Source organism: Panthera leo, chromosome A1, assembly GCF_018350215.1.
Source record: "Panthera leo isolate Ple1 chromosome A1, P.leo_Ple1_pat1.1, whole genome shotgun sequence".
NCBI lineage: Eukaryota > Metazoa > Chordata > Mammalia > Carnivora > Felidae > Panthera > Panthera leo.
The window spans coordinates 110066290-110079564 of NC_056679.1; the positions used below are offsets into that span (position 1 = coordinate 110066290).

Genomic DNA, 13275 nt, shown 5'->3' on the forward strand with positions numbered 1-13275 from the left:
CCTCAAGTAGCTAGGGTTTGGCGAAAGAGGTCATACCTTACACAAGAAACCACCAACCCAAGGCCAAGTGGGATACCAGTGGGAGAGGCAGATCCATGGGGTCAGGTGGGGTGGGGTGGGGTGAGGTGGGGAAGGACCATCTAGGGGACGCCTGTGGACAGGGTCTTGAGAGCTAGAAGGGCTTTCCTAGACCTGCTGCCGGCAATGATCTCTTGAGCCTCTGTCCATGTTGTATTGCCACTTTGCATTTGGCCTCATACTTTGTAGCACCTCTGACACTTGGGGCATTCACATGTTTCACTCTCTCCCCTGGTTCCTTGGGGGCCACTGAGAACCTCCAAGCTAACCTCCTCTATTGACTCATTGAAGACCCCTTCCTTTTGTAAACTTAGCCTTCCTTAGGTTCTGTGACCCAGGTTTTCCCGGCTTTCTTAAAGCTACTTCTTTCGCCTGCTAGAGAGCAGAGGGCTCTCCAACTCACCGATGCCATTCCACTCTCCATACCTATCCTTCTGGATGTTTCTATGCTTGTGTCCTGTGGGCATCTCAAGTTCAGTGCATCACAGGCCACCGTCATCTGCTTGGCGGGGAGACTATGTGTCCTGCTTGTGGGGTACCCAGCAGCAGACTGGGAATGGGGTACATGTCTCATAGAGTGTTAGAGAATGAACTGTATCCCCCCAACCTGCCTCTCCTCCTGAATGAAGAGTACTCTACTCCTCCCAGCAAGACCCCAGGTTTCCCTCACGGTCTTTGTTGATCTGACCTGTGATAGCATTGAAATCAACTCAATTCTTCCCATTGCCACTGGCACTGGCTCAACTACGTCACCATTGTCTCTCACCTGGATAATCACAACAGCCTCCTCACCTGCTTCTGTGCATCTAGTCCAGTCCTTCCGATCACTACCCTCACTGGGACTCTGCACCTGCTCTAAAGCAACCTGATCAGGGCCATGCTTCATATCAGGTCCTCCAGAGGTCCCCAGACCTTTGAGGATCCCATTAAAACTCTTCAGCTTTGACCCTTGGCTACTGTCATCCTGATCTTGGGCCTTTCTCACATTCATGCTTCCCTCCAGGCATACAGAGGATTTGCGATTCCCCAGATGTGACCTGACGTTTTATGCCTCTATGTGCCCCATGCATGACATTTCCTTTAGAAATCACCAGTTCCTGCTTGTTCTTCAAACCTGAGCCCAGGTATCACCTGCTCAGCAGGCTTCTCTAACTTTGCCCTCCCCAGGTCAGGAGAGGCCTCGCTCCTCAAGGTTCCAGTGCACCTTGTACATCTTTCCAGCAGCACCTGTTTGGCTGGCTGTTCACACCACTGTGTCCATCCTTTCCCTGTGAACTTGGGACCAGAAACCCATTTGTAAGCCCTGGGCATCACCTCAGACTCTGTGCACAGAAGGTGCTGCCTGACGAAGGAGTGAGACCTTAAACCCTCTGCCACGTGTTCCTTCCTGAGCCCTGGAACGCGTGTGGAGCCACACCACATCTAGCAAATGGAATTTCAGAAATCAAGGGGCACACTGGTCAAAGACTAGTGTTCAGCATGTGTTTGTGTATGACCTGGAAGTGCCCTCGGCACAGAAACTTACGTAGGTCATGAAGATCTTCTCAGTGGGTTTGAGGTGCCTCTGGATCTCACAGTCCGCAGGGTGCAGGATGATAATGCCATCGTCAGAGAAGACATAGAACATGTTTCCCACACTGAGGCCTGGGAGGAGCAAACACAGCCATGGTTATGCTACCCCGCAGCAACTAGCCCCTCGACAGGGTCACATGTCACATTATGCACACATGAAACCTGCGGTTTGGGTGCCTGTGGTAAAGGCATGAAGTGCACGTCCTGGGCAAGATGATGTAAGATAAGCAAGTGGTGTGTGGGGAGCAAGGAGAGAAAGTGCCAGAGGGCTTAAAATCACTACAGCCTATCAAGGGCTCTGCAGGCCCCAGGCTGTCCTTCCGGACACACACCTCTGTCCTAGGGCACCGAGGGTTGGCTACCAGCACAAATTTTCAAATAAATGACAGCTTTGGCTTGGACATGCATTTGCCCTTTCCTTCTGAAAGTCAGAGTGTTCCTTGTTTGCTTGTTATCCACTAGTCAAATCAGGATGGATCAGATCACGCCAGAAAAACAAAAGGCTCCTTATTTTTAAACACATTTACATAGAGCACCACTCCCGGAATGTAGGGTCCTGAGAGTGCTGTGGCTGGTACCCCCTTGTGCCAACTTAGTCCTGCCCTGCCTGTGCCAGAAAACCCCTCCTTCAAGACAGCTTGCTCCCACCTCTCTGCCCCCACCCCCGCCCTTTTTTTTTTTAATGTTTATTTTTGAGAGAGAGAGAGACAGGGTGAATGGGAGAGGGACAGAGAGAGAGGGAGACACAGAATCCAAAGTAGGCTTCAGGCTCTGAGCTGTCAGTACAGAGCATGATGCGGGGCTCGAACCCACGAGCTGTGAGATCATGAATTGAGCTGAAGTCAGATGTTTAACTGACTGAGCCACCCAGGCACTCCTGCCTTACTGGTTTTTTTGTGGCAGCCCCGTGTCGGGCAACAGAGCCTGCCTGGTTGCACCCACCTGCGTGCTCCCATCACCCCCCAGGGCTGTGGTCACTTGGGGAGAAACCCCCTCAGACCAGCAGAGAAGGGGCCTTGGGAGGAGCTAGTTCAGTCCCCTTATTAAAGACAAAATACCTGAGGTCCAAGGATGGCAAGGGGCTTGGTTGAGGTTACTTGCATTTATGCCAGAGCTGGGGTTGGATCCTGAGCCCCTGATCTGGGTTCTGTCCCCTCACCGTGCCTCTCCATGAAAGGTAAACAGGGCACAAAGATAGGTGAGGTTTGAATCCCCCTCCCTATCTCTTTCTCCCTTACTTCATTTCTCATGAAGGTAGAATATTAAACAGATTTTCACAAACGCTAAGAAAATTAAATCTATGAAAAACAGGCTTTTTCCTAGCATGCTGAGAAAACCAATGTACTGACTTAATTGAATATCTGGGCAAATTTTTTAGTGTTAAATAACAGTAAAACAGGGGCGCCTGGGTGGCTCAGTCACTTGAGTGTCTGACTCCCGGTTTTGGCTCAGGTCGTGGTTTCATGGTTTGTGGGTTCGAGCCCCATGTCAGGTTCTGCACTGACAGTGTGTAGCCCGCCTGAAATTTCTCTCTCTGCATCTCCCCTGCTCACTCGCTCTCTCTCAACAATATAAACATTAAAAAAAATTTTTAAACAAGACAGAAAACAATATAACAGGCAAATAGGAGCCACCATTCCACTTGCTTCCAGTGGCTCTGTAGGCAGTTTTCTGGGCCTTGAGCTGTTGGTGACCAGGAAGCATCAGAGCCTGTGGTTCCCAGTGTGGACAGAGGTCCCTGACTCCATGGCACAGTCTTAACTGTGCTGAGAGGGGTTCTGGGCAGGAGGGCTCCTGCTACTGGGAACAGCATTACCCCAGCCTCTCAGAAGCTAGTAGTGCCTGGGAGCACCCTGCACAGGTCCCAGCGGGGAGTCCTGGGGAGCTGGGCAGCCTGTCCCTGAGAGCCAGACCAAGTGGCCCCCATGAGCACCCCGTCTCTGCTCTCAGGGCACCCCAGCTTTTGGCACATATTTGCTCTGTTCCCATTTATCTTGCCTCAGCAGGGCCTTCTCTTCTGGACATTCTCACCTGGAAAAATTCTCTTGGTCACACCTAGGGGTCAAAGTCCCTGCAAAAGCACAAACCCCGGAAACTGCCTCCTGGGGCCTCTTGGAAAATCGGCAGCTCTCTGACGCAGCATCACACTGAAAGTTCAGTGGACTCCATGTGGGGTTTGCAGGTGTAGCCACGTGTGAGGCCAAGCACAGTGCCTTCCTCCCAGTAGGCAATGGAGTGTGGGGCTCAACAAACACCTGACTTCCCAGAAGACCAGGCCTCATGACCCAGCCCCGTGAAAGGGTCTGTGTGAGTTTAGCTTCTACTACAGGGGCTTTCTTTGCTTTTGTGTGCCCTCATCATCCCACATCTTGTGGTGAGACTGGACAGTTCCCCGCAGCCTGTGACCTGTTTGGTTTTGTTTCTGTATGTCCGTCTCCAGCTCTGAACTGTCCAGCCTGGTTGTGCAGGTGGGATGGAACGGATTCAGCACTGCATTGTCTACTAGGAGGGCGGCACCTGCCAGCCCGAAGCCCGAAGGCAGCTGTGGGTCTTAAGTTGGCCTTGAGTGGGGGCCACTAATGGCTGCCTTGCACACATCTTAGGGCCTCCTGCATGCTTTGCCGGTCTCCACTTTTGAAACTTGAGCCCCTTTGTATGAAGCCACCTTAGAAAAATACCACCTCTTAAAGACACATGGTGAAAGCTCTCTGTGCATATCGCGGCCTACAAGCTAGGTTCAGGCAGCAGCAAGGGAGAACTGTCCATGGTGAGTGGCCTTCGCTATGACTTGTTCTTCCAAGGAATCCTAAAACCTATTGGCAGCAAGTCCTCATTTTTCAGGCCCTGCTTCTGATTTGCTCTCAAGACATACTGTGAGCTGCGGTGCCTGATGTTTGGGAAACCGTTCTGAGCATGGGTATGCATGCACACGCTAGAGTCTACCTAACACCATGTGATGTTCATGAGGGAAAAATGAGACGGTAAATATGCTGGTTTTGCAGGAGGGAGATTTAGTGTTTAGCCCTGAAATCATACGGTACGTTCTGTGGCTTCTCATACTCCTCCCCCATGCTCTGTCTGCTGATAGTGGAGAATAAGTTACCTCAAGGTGACCTGAACTCTGCTCTGGTGGACGGGCTGCATTGGGCTGAGGTCCACAAATGCACATACACCCCAAGCTGTGACTCAGGCTCTATAGCCCAGCTCTGACACGGGCCTGCTATTTTTTGAAGCACGTGAACTGTCAGTGTTAGACCATTTTCGATGTATAAAAACGACAATATTTTTATGGTCCGATCTATTACCTGAAGATGGTTTCATCAATATAAAATTAAAAAGTCTGTTCATTGGGTGTTGTATGGAAACCAATTTGACAATAAACTTCATATATTGAAAAAAAAAAGTCTGTTCATGTCAAAACTATGCATGTAAACATACATTGACAGAAATCGTGGTGGGTTTTTTCTTTGCCATTGCCTCAAAGTGTGCACTAACCCCCAACACTGGTACTAGCTCCTGGAAAAAAGTTGAAGGCCCATTCTGACCAGGAGCCCCTGCCAAGTAGTCTGCTTCAGTGAGGAGTTTCAAACAGCTTTAGACGGCAACTCTCCACTTTTAAGTTCTAATGGACCGGGGTCCATTAAAGAGACTAGCAGGTTTTGAATCTGCTTCTCAGTGTGTGCCATTTGAGTTCGACATTGACCTCCGCCCCTCCCAGCTAATCTGGCCTGTGGACTCGACTTGTGAGGACGGCTTGGTGTCTGGAAAAGCAGATGGTAGCTCGTGGAAAGATGGCCCATGATGGAAGGCTGAGCACAGGTGATCACAAGCACAACACACAACAAGTAAGCTTGGTACCTTCCTCTCGCCACAGAATGTTTGCAACTACAGCATCAGAGAATAGGGAAGCAGGAACGTGATTGAGGGAAGGAAAAAAGAAGAAAGAAATGTCAGAGTCTTGACTGTAAGGGTTCCATTCACGGACATACTGCTACCTACTCTGCCACATAGAGAGTCTGCACCGCTCACTGCCCCAGCAACAGCACGTTGACAGGACTCTGAACCTGGACACACGTTTCCAGGTCTTGGGACTCTTGCGATTTCTACTCAGTCTTTGAAATCAGGTCCCAGGATCACAGAAACGAACGGGATCCTCCACTTCTGTGGTTGACAGGAGTGAACAACATCTCAGCCAGAGCTCCTGGATTACTTCCAGAAGCCATGCTGATTTTCAACTAGGATTCTCACAGGAAGACCATCTGAAACACTTGTGATTATCTCGTTGGATGATGAAGACTCAGCTTGGAGTCTCTGAACAAGGGAAGAGACTAAGTCTATCACCCATGTCTATGAAATCAACCTGCAGAGCCACTTGGTGGCAGTGGCTACAAGGGGGGCATGGGGGGCATGCTGGGTAGGCTCTATCCCTGGAGTATAAAGGTTATTTGTACATGTGTGCCCAGGCCAGTTCCTGGGCCATGGCGGGATGGCAGCACGTGATACAATTCATGAATTGGTATCTATGTAGTCTATCATGTATGGAGTCTGCACCACTGGCCGGTGGGTGGATAGTATGAAGAATTCTATTGGGGGAGGGGCAGAGGTTCCAGTCATACAGCAAGCGGGAGGCAGAACTGGGACTAGGATATGCGAGCTTCTTTGGGGTCCTGGGCTCTGTCTGCTGTCCAGGGAGTTTCCCTCTCTGGGTTTTGTTTAGGTTTCCAGGGAAGGTCTGCTCACCTTTGGGCACCTCTGCTCCCAGCTTTAAGCACAGAAACATATGGGGCTTCCCCCTGTCTTCAGGGGCTCATGTTGGTGGCTTTGGCTCTGGTCAGTTGGTACCCCTGCACCAGACACCCCCCAACCAGCTCAGTGAGGAGCTTAAAGACGAGAGTGGACTCACGGGTCTTTCTTGCAGAGTCTTCGATGAAAAGTGAGGAGATATCCTCATCCACACCCACTTCATTTTTGGCAATGCAGGTATACGCCCCCGTGTCTTCATACCGAACACTGCCGATGTGGAGTTCGCTCCCGTTGGCTGGAGGAAGGACAGTGCTCAATATGGCCTGCTCAGCTGGGTCCCCCCCCACTCTCCGCGGTGCCCCCCTCCCGTCTCCCCTCTATTCAGTGTTGAGGTTAGAAACACAACCCCTCGGCAGGGCTGAGGGCAGCCAACATCTGTGATACACACCCAGGAAGGGCTGGAAGAGCTGAATAAATTGAAGGTGGCATGAGACCTGACTGGCAGTTTGTCATCATTGTGCTCAGAAAGCCCGCAAGACCTGCGTTGGCCCAGATAGCTGGAAAATTTGGGGAGACATTTGTTCACTCTCAACACGTCTGGCTTATCTGACTTAGAAACAAATCATGAGTCTCATTTCCATTCCTGGAGAAAGTGTCAGCTGGAACTTGACGGGAATAGCATGGCGACACTGAGGGCAGTTCTTACCTAAAAGGGAGAGTTGTTTCGACATCTGGGTTGAGACGTCCATGCCGTTTTTCAGCCAAGTGATTCTGGGCATAGGAATGCCCTCTGCATGGCACTTCAGACTGGCTGCCACCCCGGGCTCCTGCGCCTGGGTCTCCGGGTACACACGGATGACTGGCGGGACTGTGGATCAAGTTGGTGCTGGTCAGAGAGAGCCCCCTGCCTGGCCTCAGGCCTGTGCTCTGGCCCCGAGACCTGCTCCAGAGGGGTGAACCGACAGGCAAGTCTGGAGTTGTCTTTGTAACCTGCTTACAATCACCCTGTTCAGCAACGCAAGCCCTAGAAGAAAGGGCTATAAAATGGATTGTAAGCAATAAACATGTCAGCCTTTGTACCCTGTAATTCATGGCTTTCATCATTATTCTAAATATGATCAGAAAGACATCCAACTATTTAATGCTATTCAGCTGCTACATGTAAAGAGCAACAGCCGCTGCAAATTTATTTCTAAATGAATAAAATTCAGATATATTATTTCTGTTATGGGAAAGCCATTGGACAGGGGCTTAATTTTTTTGCAGGAAGAGCTTCGCAAAGCACTTCTGGTCACTGACTGGCAGGGCTGCTAATTACATTACCACTCTGGGGAAGTCCATTGATCATTCCACTGGATCACTCTTATTTCTCCACTTCTTACCCCCTGCACTGTGGATGGAAGGCAAGTGTGGCCTGCATAGCTCAGCCATGGGCCCTGGGAGTCAAGTTCGGGGCCAAGGATGTGACTGTCCCACTCATCAGAAAAACGTGGGTGGGCAAGGTGTCAGCGCCCTCCACAGCTTGCTGGCCTTTCTGACTTGAGCCGTCTGTGGGAGAGGCACCTGGAGGAAATGAAGACTGTTTGGAGGATCCTCCCTCCTACCCGTAGCTTTGGGCCCAGGAAATGAAATAATTATCATTTTCAGTGGACTCGAGGGCTCTTACTTATCCATATACTTTACATACTTCCAAAACGGGTCTGTGAGAGTTTATGTAAAGGCACCTGGATATTAAATTCAATACACACCTTGTGGAAAGGTGGAAGATGGATTCTTCCTGAAGCAGGCCACTACATTTTCCCAGAAGTATTGTCTGAGAAAAGAAAGCATCTCAGTACTTTAGGAGAGAGATTTTTCTTGGGACCAGAGGTAGAACAAGTTGATGCTTATGGAGAAGGAGGCTGCTGGTGATCCCAGAATGTGAGCAAGGTGTCCAGTGACCTGTGCTTGGCTGGGCTGAGGACAAAGGAAAGTCTCCATTGCCCCATGAGACATGGACTGTGCAATTCCCTCTCAAAACTCTTTGGGAGGCTATTAATAATCTCATTAACTCAGTCTGAGTTTCACGTCTTTTCTCTGGTTCACCTGTGGGGCAAAGCTGGGGGGCTGAGGAGAAAGCCAAATGGACAACCAGCAAAGGGCATGAATCCAGCTTCAGAATATCCCAGAGCTGTTTTTGTAACAAGAGCTCAGAGGCACCCTGTGACAACCACATAGAGACTTAACAAGAATACAATCTGAGTCATTTCCCAGTTTCTCTTTGTTGGAGGTTCTGGGGGAGAGCTCCAGGATGTGCAGATCAGGCTACTGGGCTGGAGGAGGTAAATGGGGCTCTAGCAAAGGCTATCTGGAGGGCTGCTTACAGCATGAAAGTGCATCTCCCTTCTCTCTCTCTTGTTCAATGAGGAAAGAAACAGTAACTTATCTAGACAATTTCCTTATGCTGTGAATTTGGTAGAGGGAGGAACAGTGTTCAAGTTGGATATATCATAGAGTTTTGGTCAGGAGGGTGTAATTCAAGAGCATAGAGATAGAACTGGGGGGCTTAGGAGCACTAGACTGGTGGGGAGTTGGAGAAGGTGAGAGAACACCCAGAGTACTACAATGTGTGTAGCCGTGACCTGGGAGTTAATAAACTTGGGCTCTTGCTAGATCACCATTTATTTATACAAGCCTGCCTAGCAGACATAAAGTAAATTTAAAGAAGGTGAGAGAAGAATCAATAGAGAAAGAAGCAGAAATGACTGAATCAATTAGTCAAAAAAGAATAGAACTGATAAATAAATCTAAGACTTGGATGTCTATAAAAATCAGTAAGCAAAATTTCTGGCAAGTTAGATCAGTGAAAAAAATAAAGAACACAGAGAATTAAAAAATATGAAAATATAGGGGCGCCTGGGTGGCTCAGTCAGTTAAGCATCTTACTTCAGCTCAGGTCATGATCTCACTGTGAGTTCAAGCTCTGTGTTGGGCTTGACAGTTCAGAGCCTGGAACCTGCTTCAGATTCTGTGTCTCTCTCTCTCTCTCTCTCTCTCTCTCTCTCTCTCTCTCTCTCTGCCCCCTCGCCCAGTTGTGCTCGCTCTCTCTCTCTAAAATAAACATTAAAAAATAAAAATAAAAAATATGAAAATACTGTAATCAATTATAGGTAATAAATATGAAAATCTCAATGAAATGGATCACTTAAAAGGAAGCCTTAATGATAAAAACTCTCAACAAAGTGGGTATACAAAGAATGCACCACAATGTAATACAGGGTGTATATGACAAGCCCACAGCTAGCATCAGACTCAATGGTGACAAGCTGAGACCTTTTCCTGTAAGATCAGGAACAAGACAAGTATGTCCACTCTTGCCACTTTTATGCAACATGGTACTGGAAGTTCTAGCCATGGCAGTTAGGCAAGAAAAATAAAATGCAGCCAAATTGGAAAGGAAGAAGAAAACTGTCACTATTTGCAGATGCCATGACACTAAATATGGAAAACCCTAAAGACTCTACAAAAAAACCTGCCAGAACTAATAAATGAATTCAGTAACCCTGGATACAAAATTAACAAAAAGAAATTGGTTGCATTTCTATACACTAATAACAAGCTATCATAAAGAGAAATTTAGAAAACAATCCCAGAGTGCCTGGGTGGCTCAGTCAGTTGAGTGCCCGACTCTTGATTTTGGCTCAGGCCATGATCTCATGGTTGTGAGATCAAGCCCCGTGTTGGGCTCTGCGCTGACAGTACAGAGCCTGCTTGAGATTCTTTCTCTCCCTCTCTCTCTCTGCATCTCCCCCTGCTCACACTTTCTCTGTTTCTCAAAAGAAATAAACTTAAAAAAATAACAATCCCATTTACTATTGTATCAAAAAGAATACAATATCTAAGAATAAACTCAATCAAGTAAAAGACTTGGTTTTTTTTTTTTTAACATTTTTAAAATGTTTCTATTTATTTTTGAGACAGAGCATGAGCAGGGGAGGGGCAGAGAGACAGGGAGACACAGAATCTGAAGCAGGCTCCAGGCTCCAAGCTGTCAGCACAGAGCCCAACACGGGGCTCGAACTCATGGACTGTGAGATCGTGACCTGAGCTGAAGTCAAACACTTAACTGACTGAGCCACCCAGTGCCCCTCAAGTAAAAGACTTGTAGTCTGAAAACTGTAAGACTTTGATGAAAGAAACTGAAGATGACATCAACAAATGCAAAGACATTCCATGCTCATGGATTGGAAGAATTTATCACTGTTAAAATGTCCATACTACCTAATCTACAGATTCAGTGCAATCCCCATCAAAATGACAAAGGCATTATTCACAAAATCATGAATAATAAGACCCGAGAGTCCTAAAATCGTATGGGATCACTAAAGACCCAAATAGACAAAGCAACGTTGAGAAAGAAGAAGAAAACTGAAGGTTTCACACTCCCTGATTTCAAACTATACTATAAAGCTACAGTAATTAAAATAGTCTGCTACTGGCAAAGAAAGAAACAAAGAAAGGAAGGAAGGGAGAAAGGATGGAAGGAAGAAAGAAAGAAAAAAAGAAACACAGATCAAAGGAACAGTACAGAGAACCCAGGAAAAAAACCCCATGTACATATGGTCACTACAGCTATGCCAAAGAAGGCAATAATATACAACGGGGAAAAGACAGAATCTTCAATAAATAGTGTTGGGAAAACTGGACAACTACATACCAAAGAACCAAATTGGGCCACTATCTTACACCATATACAAAAATAAATCCACAATGTATTACACACTTGAATGTAAGACCTGAAACCCAAAACCTCCTAGTAGAAAACATAGGTGGTCAAGCTCTCTGACATCAATATTAGCAATCATTTTTGGACCAGTCTCTTCAGGCAAGGGCAAAAGTTAAAATAAACAAATGGGATTATATCCAACTAAAAAACTTTTGCACAACAAAGGAAACCATCAATAAATGAAAAGGCAAGCTACAGAATGGGAGAAGATATCTGCAAATCCCACATCCGATAAGGAGTTAGTATTCAAAATATATAAAGCACCTATACAACTTAATATAAAAAAAATCCACAACCCAATTAAAAATTGGGCAGAGGACTTGATTAGACATTTTTATGAAGAAGACATCCAGATGGCCGACAGGCATATGAAAAGATGCTCATCATCACTCATCATCAGGGAAGTGCAAATCAAAACCGCAATGAGCTAACATCTCATACCTGTCAGAATGGCTAAGCTCAAAAACTCAATAAACAACAAGTGTTAGCGAGGATGTGGAGAAACGACAACCCCCTGTACACTGTTGGTAGGAATATAAATTCAGGCAGCCACTATGGAAAATAGAATGGAGGTTCGTCAAAAACTTACAAGTTACCATACGATCCAGCAATTTCACTTCTGGGTATTTATCTGAACAAACACACCAATGTGACGAGATACATGCACACTGATGTTCACTGCAGCATTATTTACAATAGCCAAGATAGGGAACCAACATAAGTGTCCATCAATAGAGGAATGGATAAGGCAGATGAGGCATATATACAATACAACATTACTCGGCCCTAAAAAAGAATAAAATATTACCATCTGTGACATCAATGAAGGACCTGAAGGGTATTCTGCTAAGTGAAAGGAGAGAGTGAAATCTGACAGAGAAAGACACATACCATATGATTTCACTTATACCTAGAATTTAAGAAACAAAACATACCAACAAACAAATCAGAAACAGATTCACAGATACAGGAAAAACTGCTGGTTACCAGAGCAGAGACAGGTTGGGGAGTAGGCAAAATCGGTGAAGGGGATGAAGAGGTACAAACTTCCAGTTATAAAATAAGTGGAGGGATGTAAGAGACAGCATAGGGAATACAGTCAATAATATCGTAACCACCATTCCTGGTTATTAAGTAGATTTATCATGGGGATCATTTCATAACATACCAAAATATTGAATTCCTATGATGTACTAGTGAAACTAATAGGCTATTGTATGTCAATTATACTTCAAGAAAGAAAAAGAAACTTAAAAGTACCAACACGAATTAGTCAAGAAGAGATTATTTAAAAAACTTTCAAGTGCTACTTTTCACTTATTCTAGATGAATGGGCCCTGGAGATCTTCTGCATAGCACATGGCCTACAAGTCAACAATATTGTACTGTACATTTAAAAATCCATTGAGAGGATAGCTCTCAAGTTACACATGTTTACCAGAAACAAAAAACTAAAAAACAAAAACAAAGGGACACAAGGAAACTTTTGGAGGTGATGGCTATGTGTATTACCGGGATCGTGGTGACAGTACCGTGGGTACACACGTATGTGCAAGCTCATCCAACTGTATACATTCAGGACGTGTAGTTTTTTTGTATATCAATTATACATCAGTAACGTGGTTGGAAAAAAGTGCTACTAACCCAAAGTCACCCTGACTAGTTTCATAGGAAGGTTCTTTCTTATGTTGAAGGAAAGGATCATTCCTATAGCCTATGACAGAGAAGATGTTGCAAATTAGGTCATGAAGCTAGTATAACCTGGACACTAAAACCTGCCAAAGAGCACAAAAAGGATGACTACAGACCTAGCTCACTTAGGACTAGATGAACCAAAATCCCAAGGGACGTATTAGCAAATCAAGTCTAGCATGGTAATAAAAGCGCATACCATGACCAAGTATAATATGTTTCAGTGGCTAACTATCAGGAAATCTATAATTAATCACATCCAAAATCACAGGCAGTCAAAATTTGATTCTCTTGCTAGGCACTGAAAGGGCTTTTGAAAAAAATGCAAAATCAATTTCTTGGAGGAAAAAAACCTCAATAAAATAGGAACAGAATCATACTCGCTTCCTACAATGAGGAATATCTCTATAAAAAGAAGAAACAGC

The 13275-nt window shown here is 46.1% G+C and overlaps 1 protein-coding gene across 1 annotated transcript in view; it reads right to left on the bottom strand.

The window, feature by feature from the left end:
* FSTL4 (follistatin like 4) overlaps positions 1-13275 on the bottom strand; it is a 209270-nt gene that overhangs the window by 20083 nt on the left and 175912 nt on the right. The window contains exons 8-10 of the mRNA XM_042955606.1: positions 7100-7261; positions 6554-6688; positions 1604-1722 (exon numbers count right to left, since the gene is read on the bottom strand). Coding sequence (XP_042811540.1) covers positions 1604-1722; positions 6554-6688; positions 7100-7261 — 416 coding nt within the window. The remainder of the gene's footprint in view (positions 1-1603; positions 1723-6553; positions 6689-7099; positions 7262-13275) is intronic.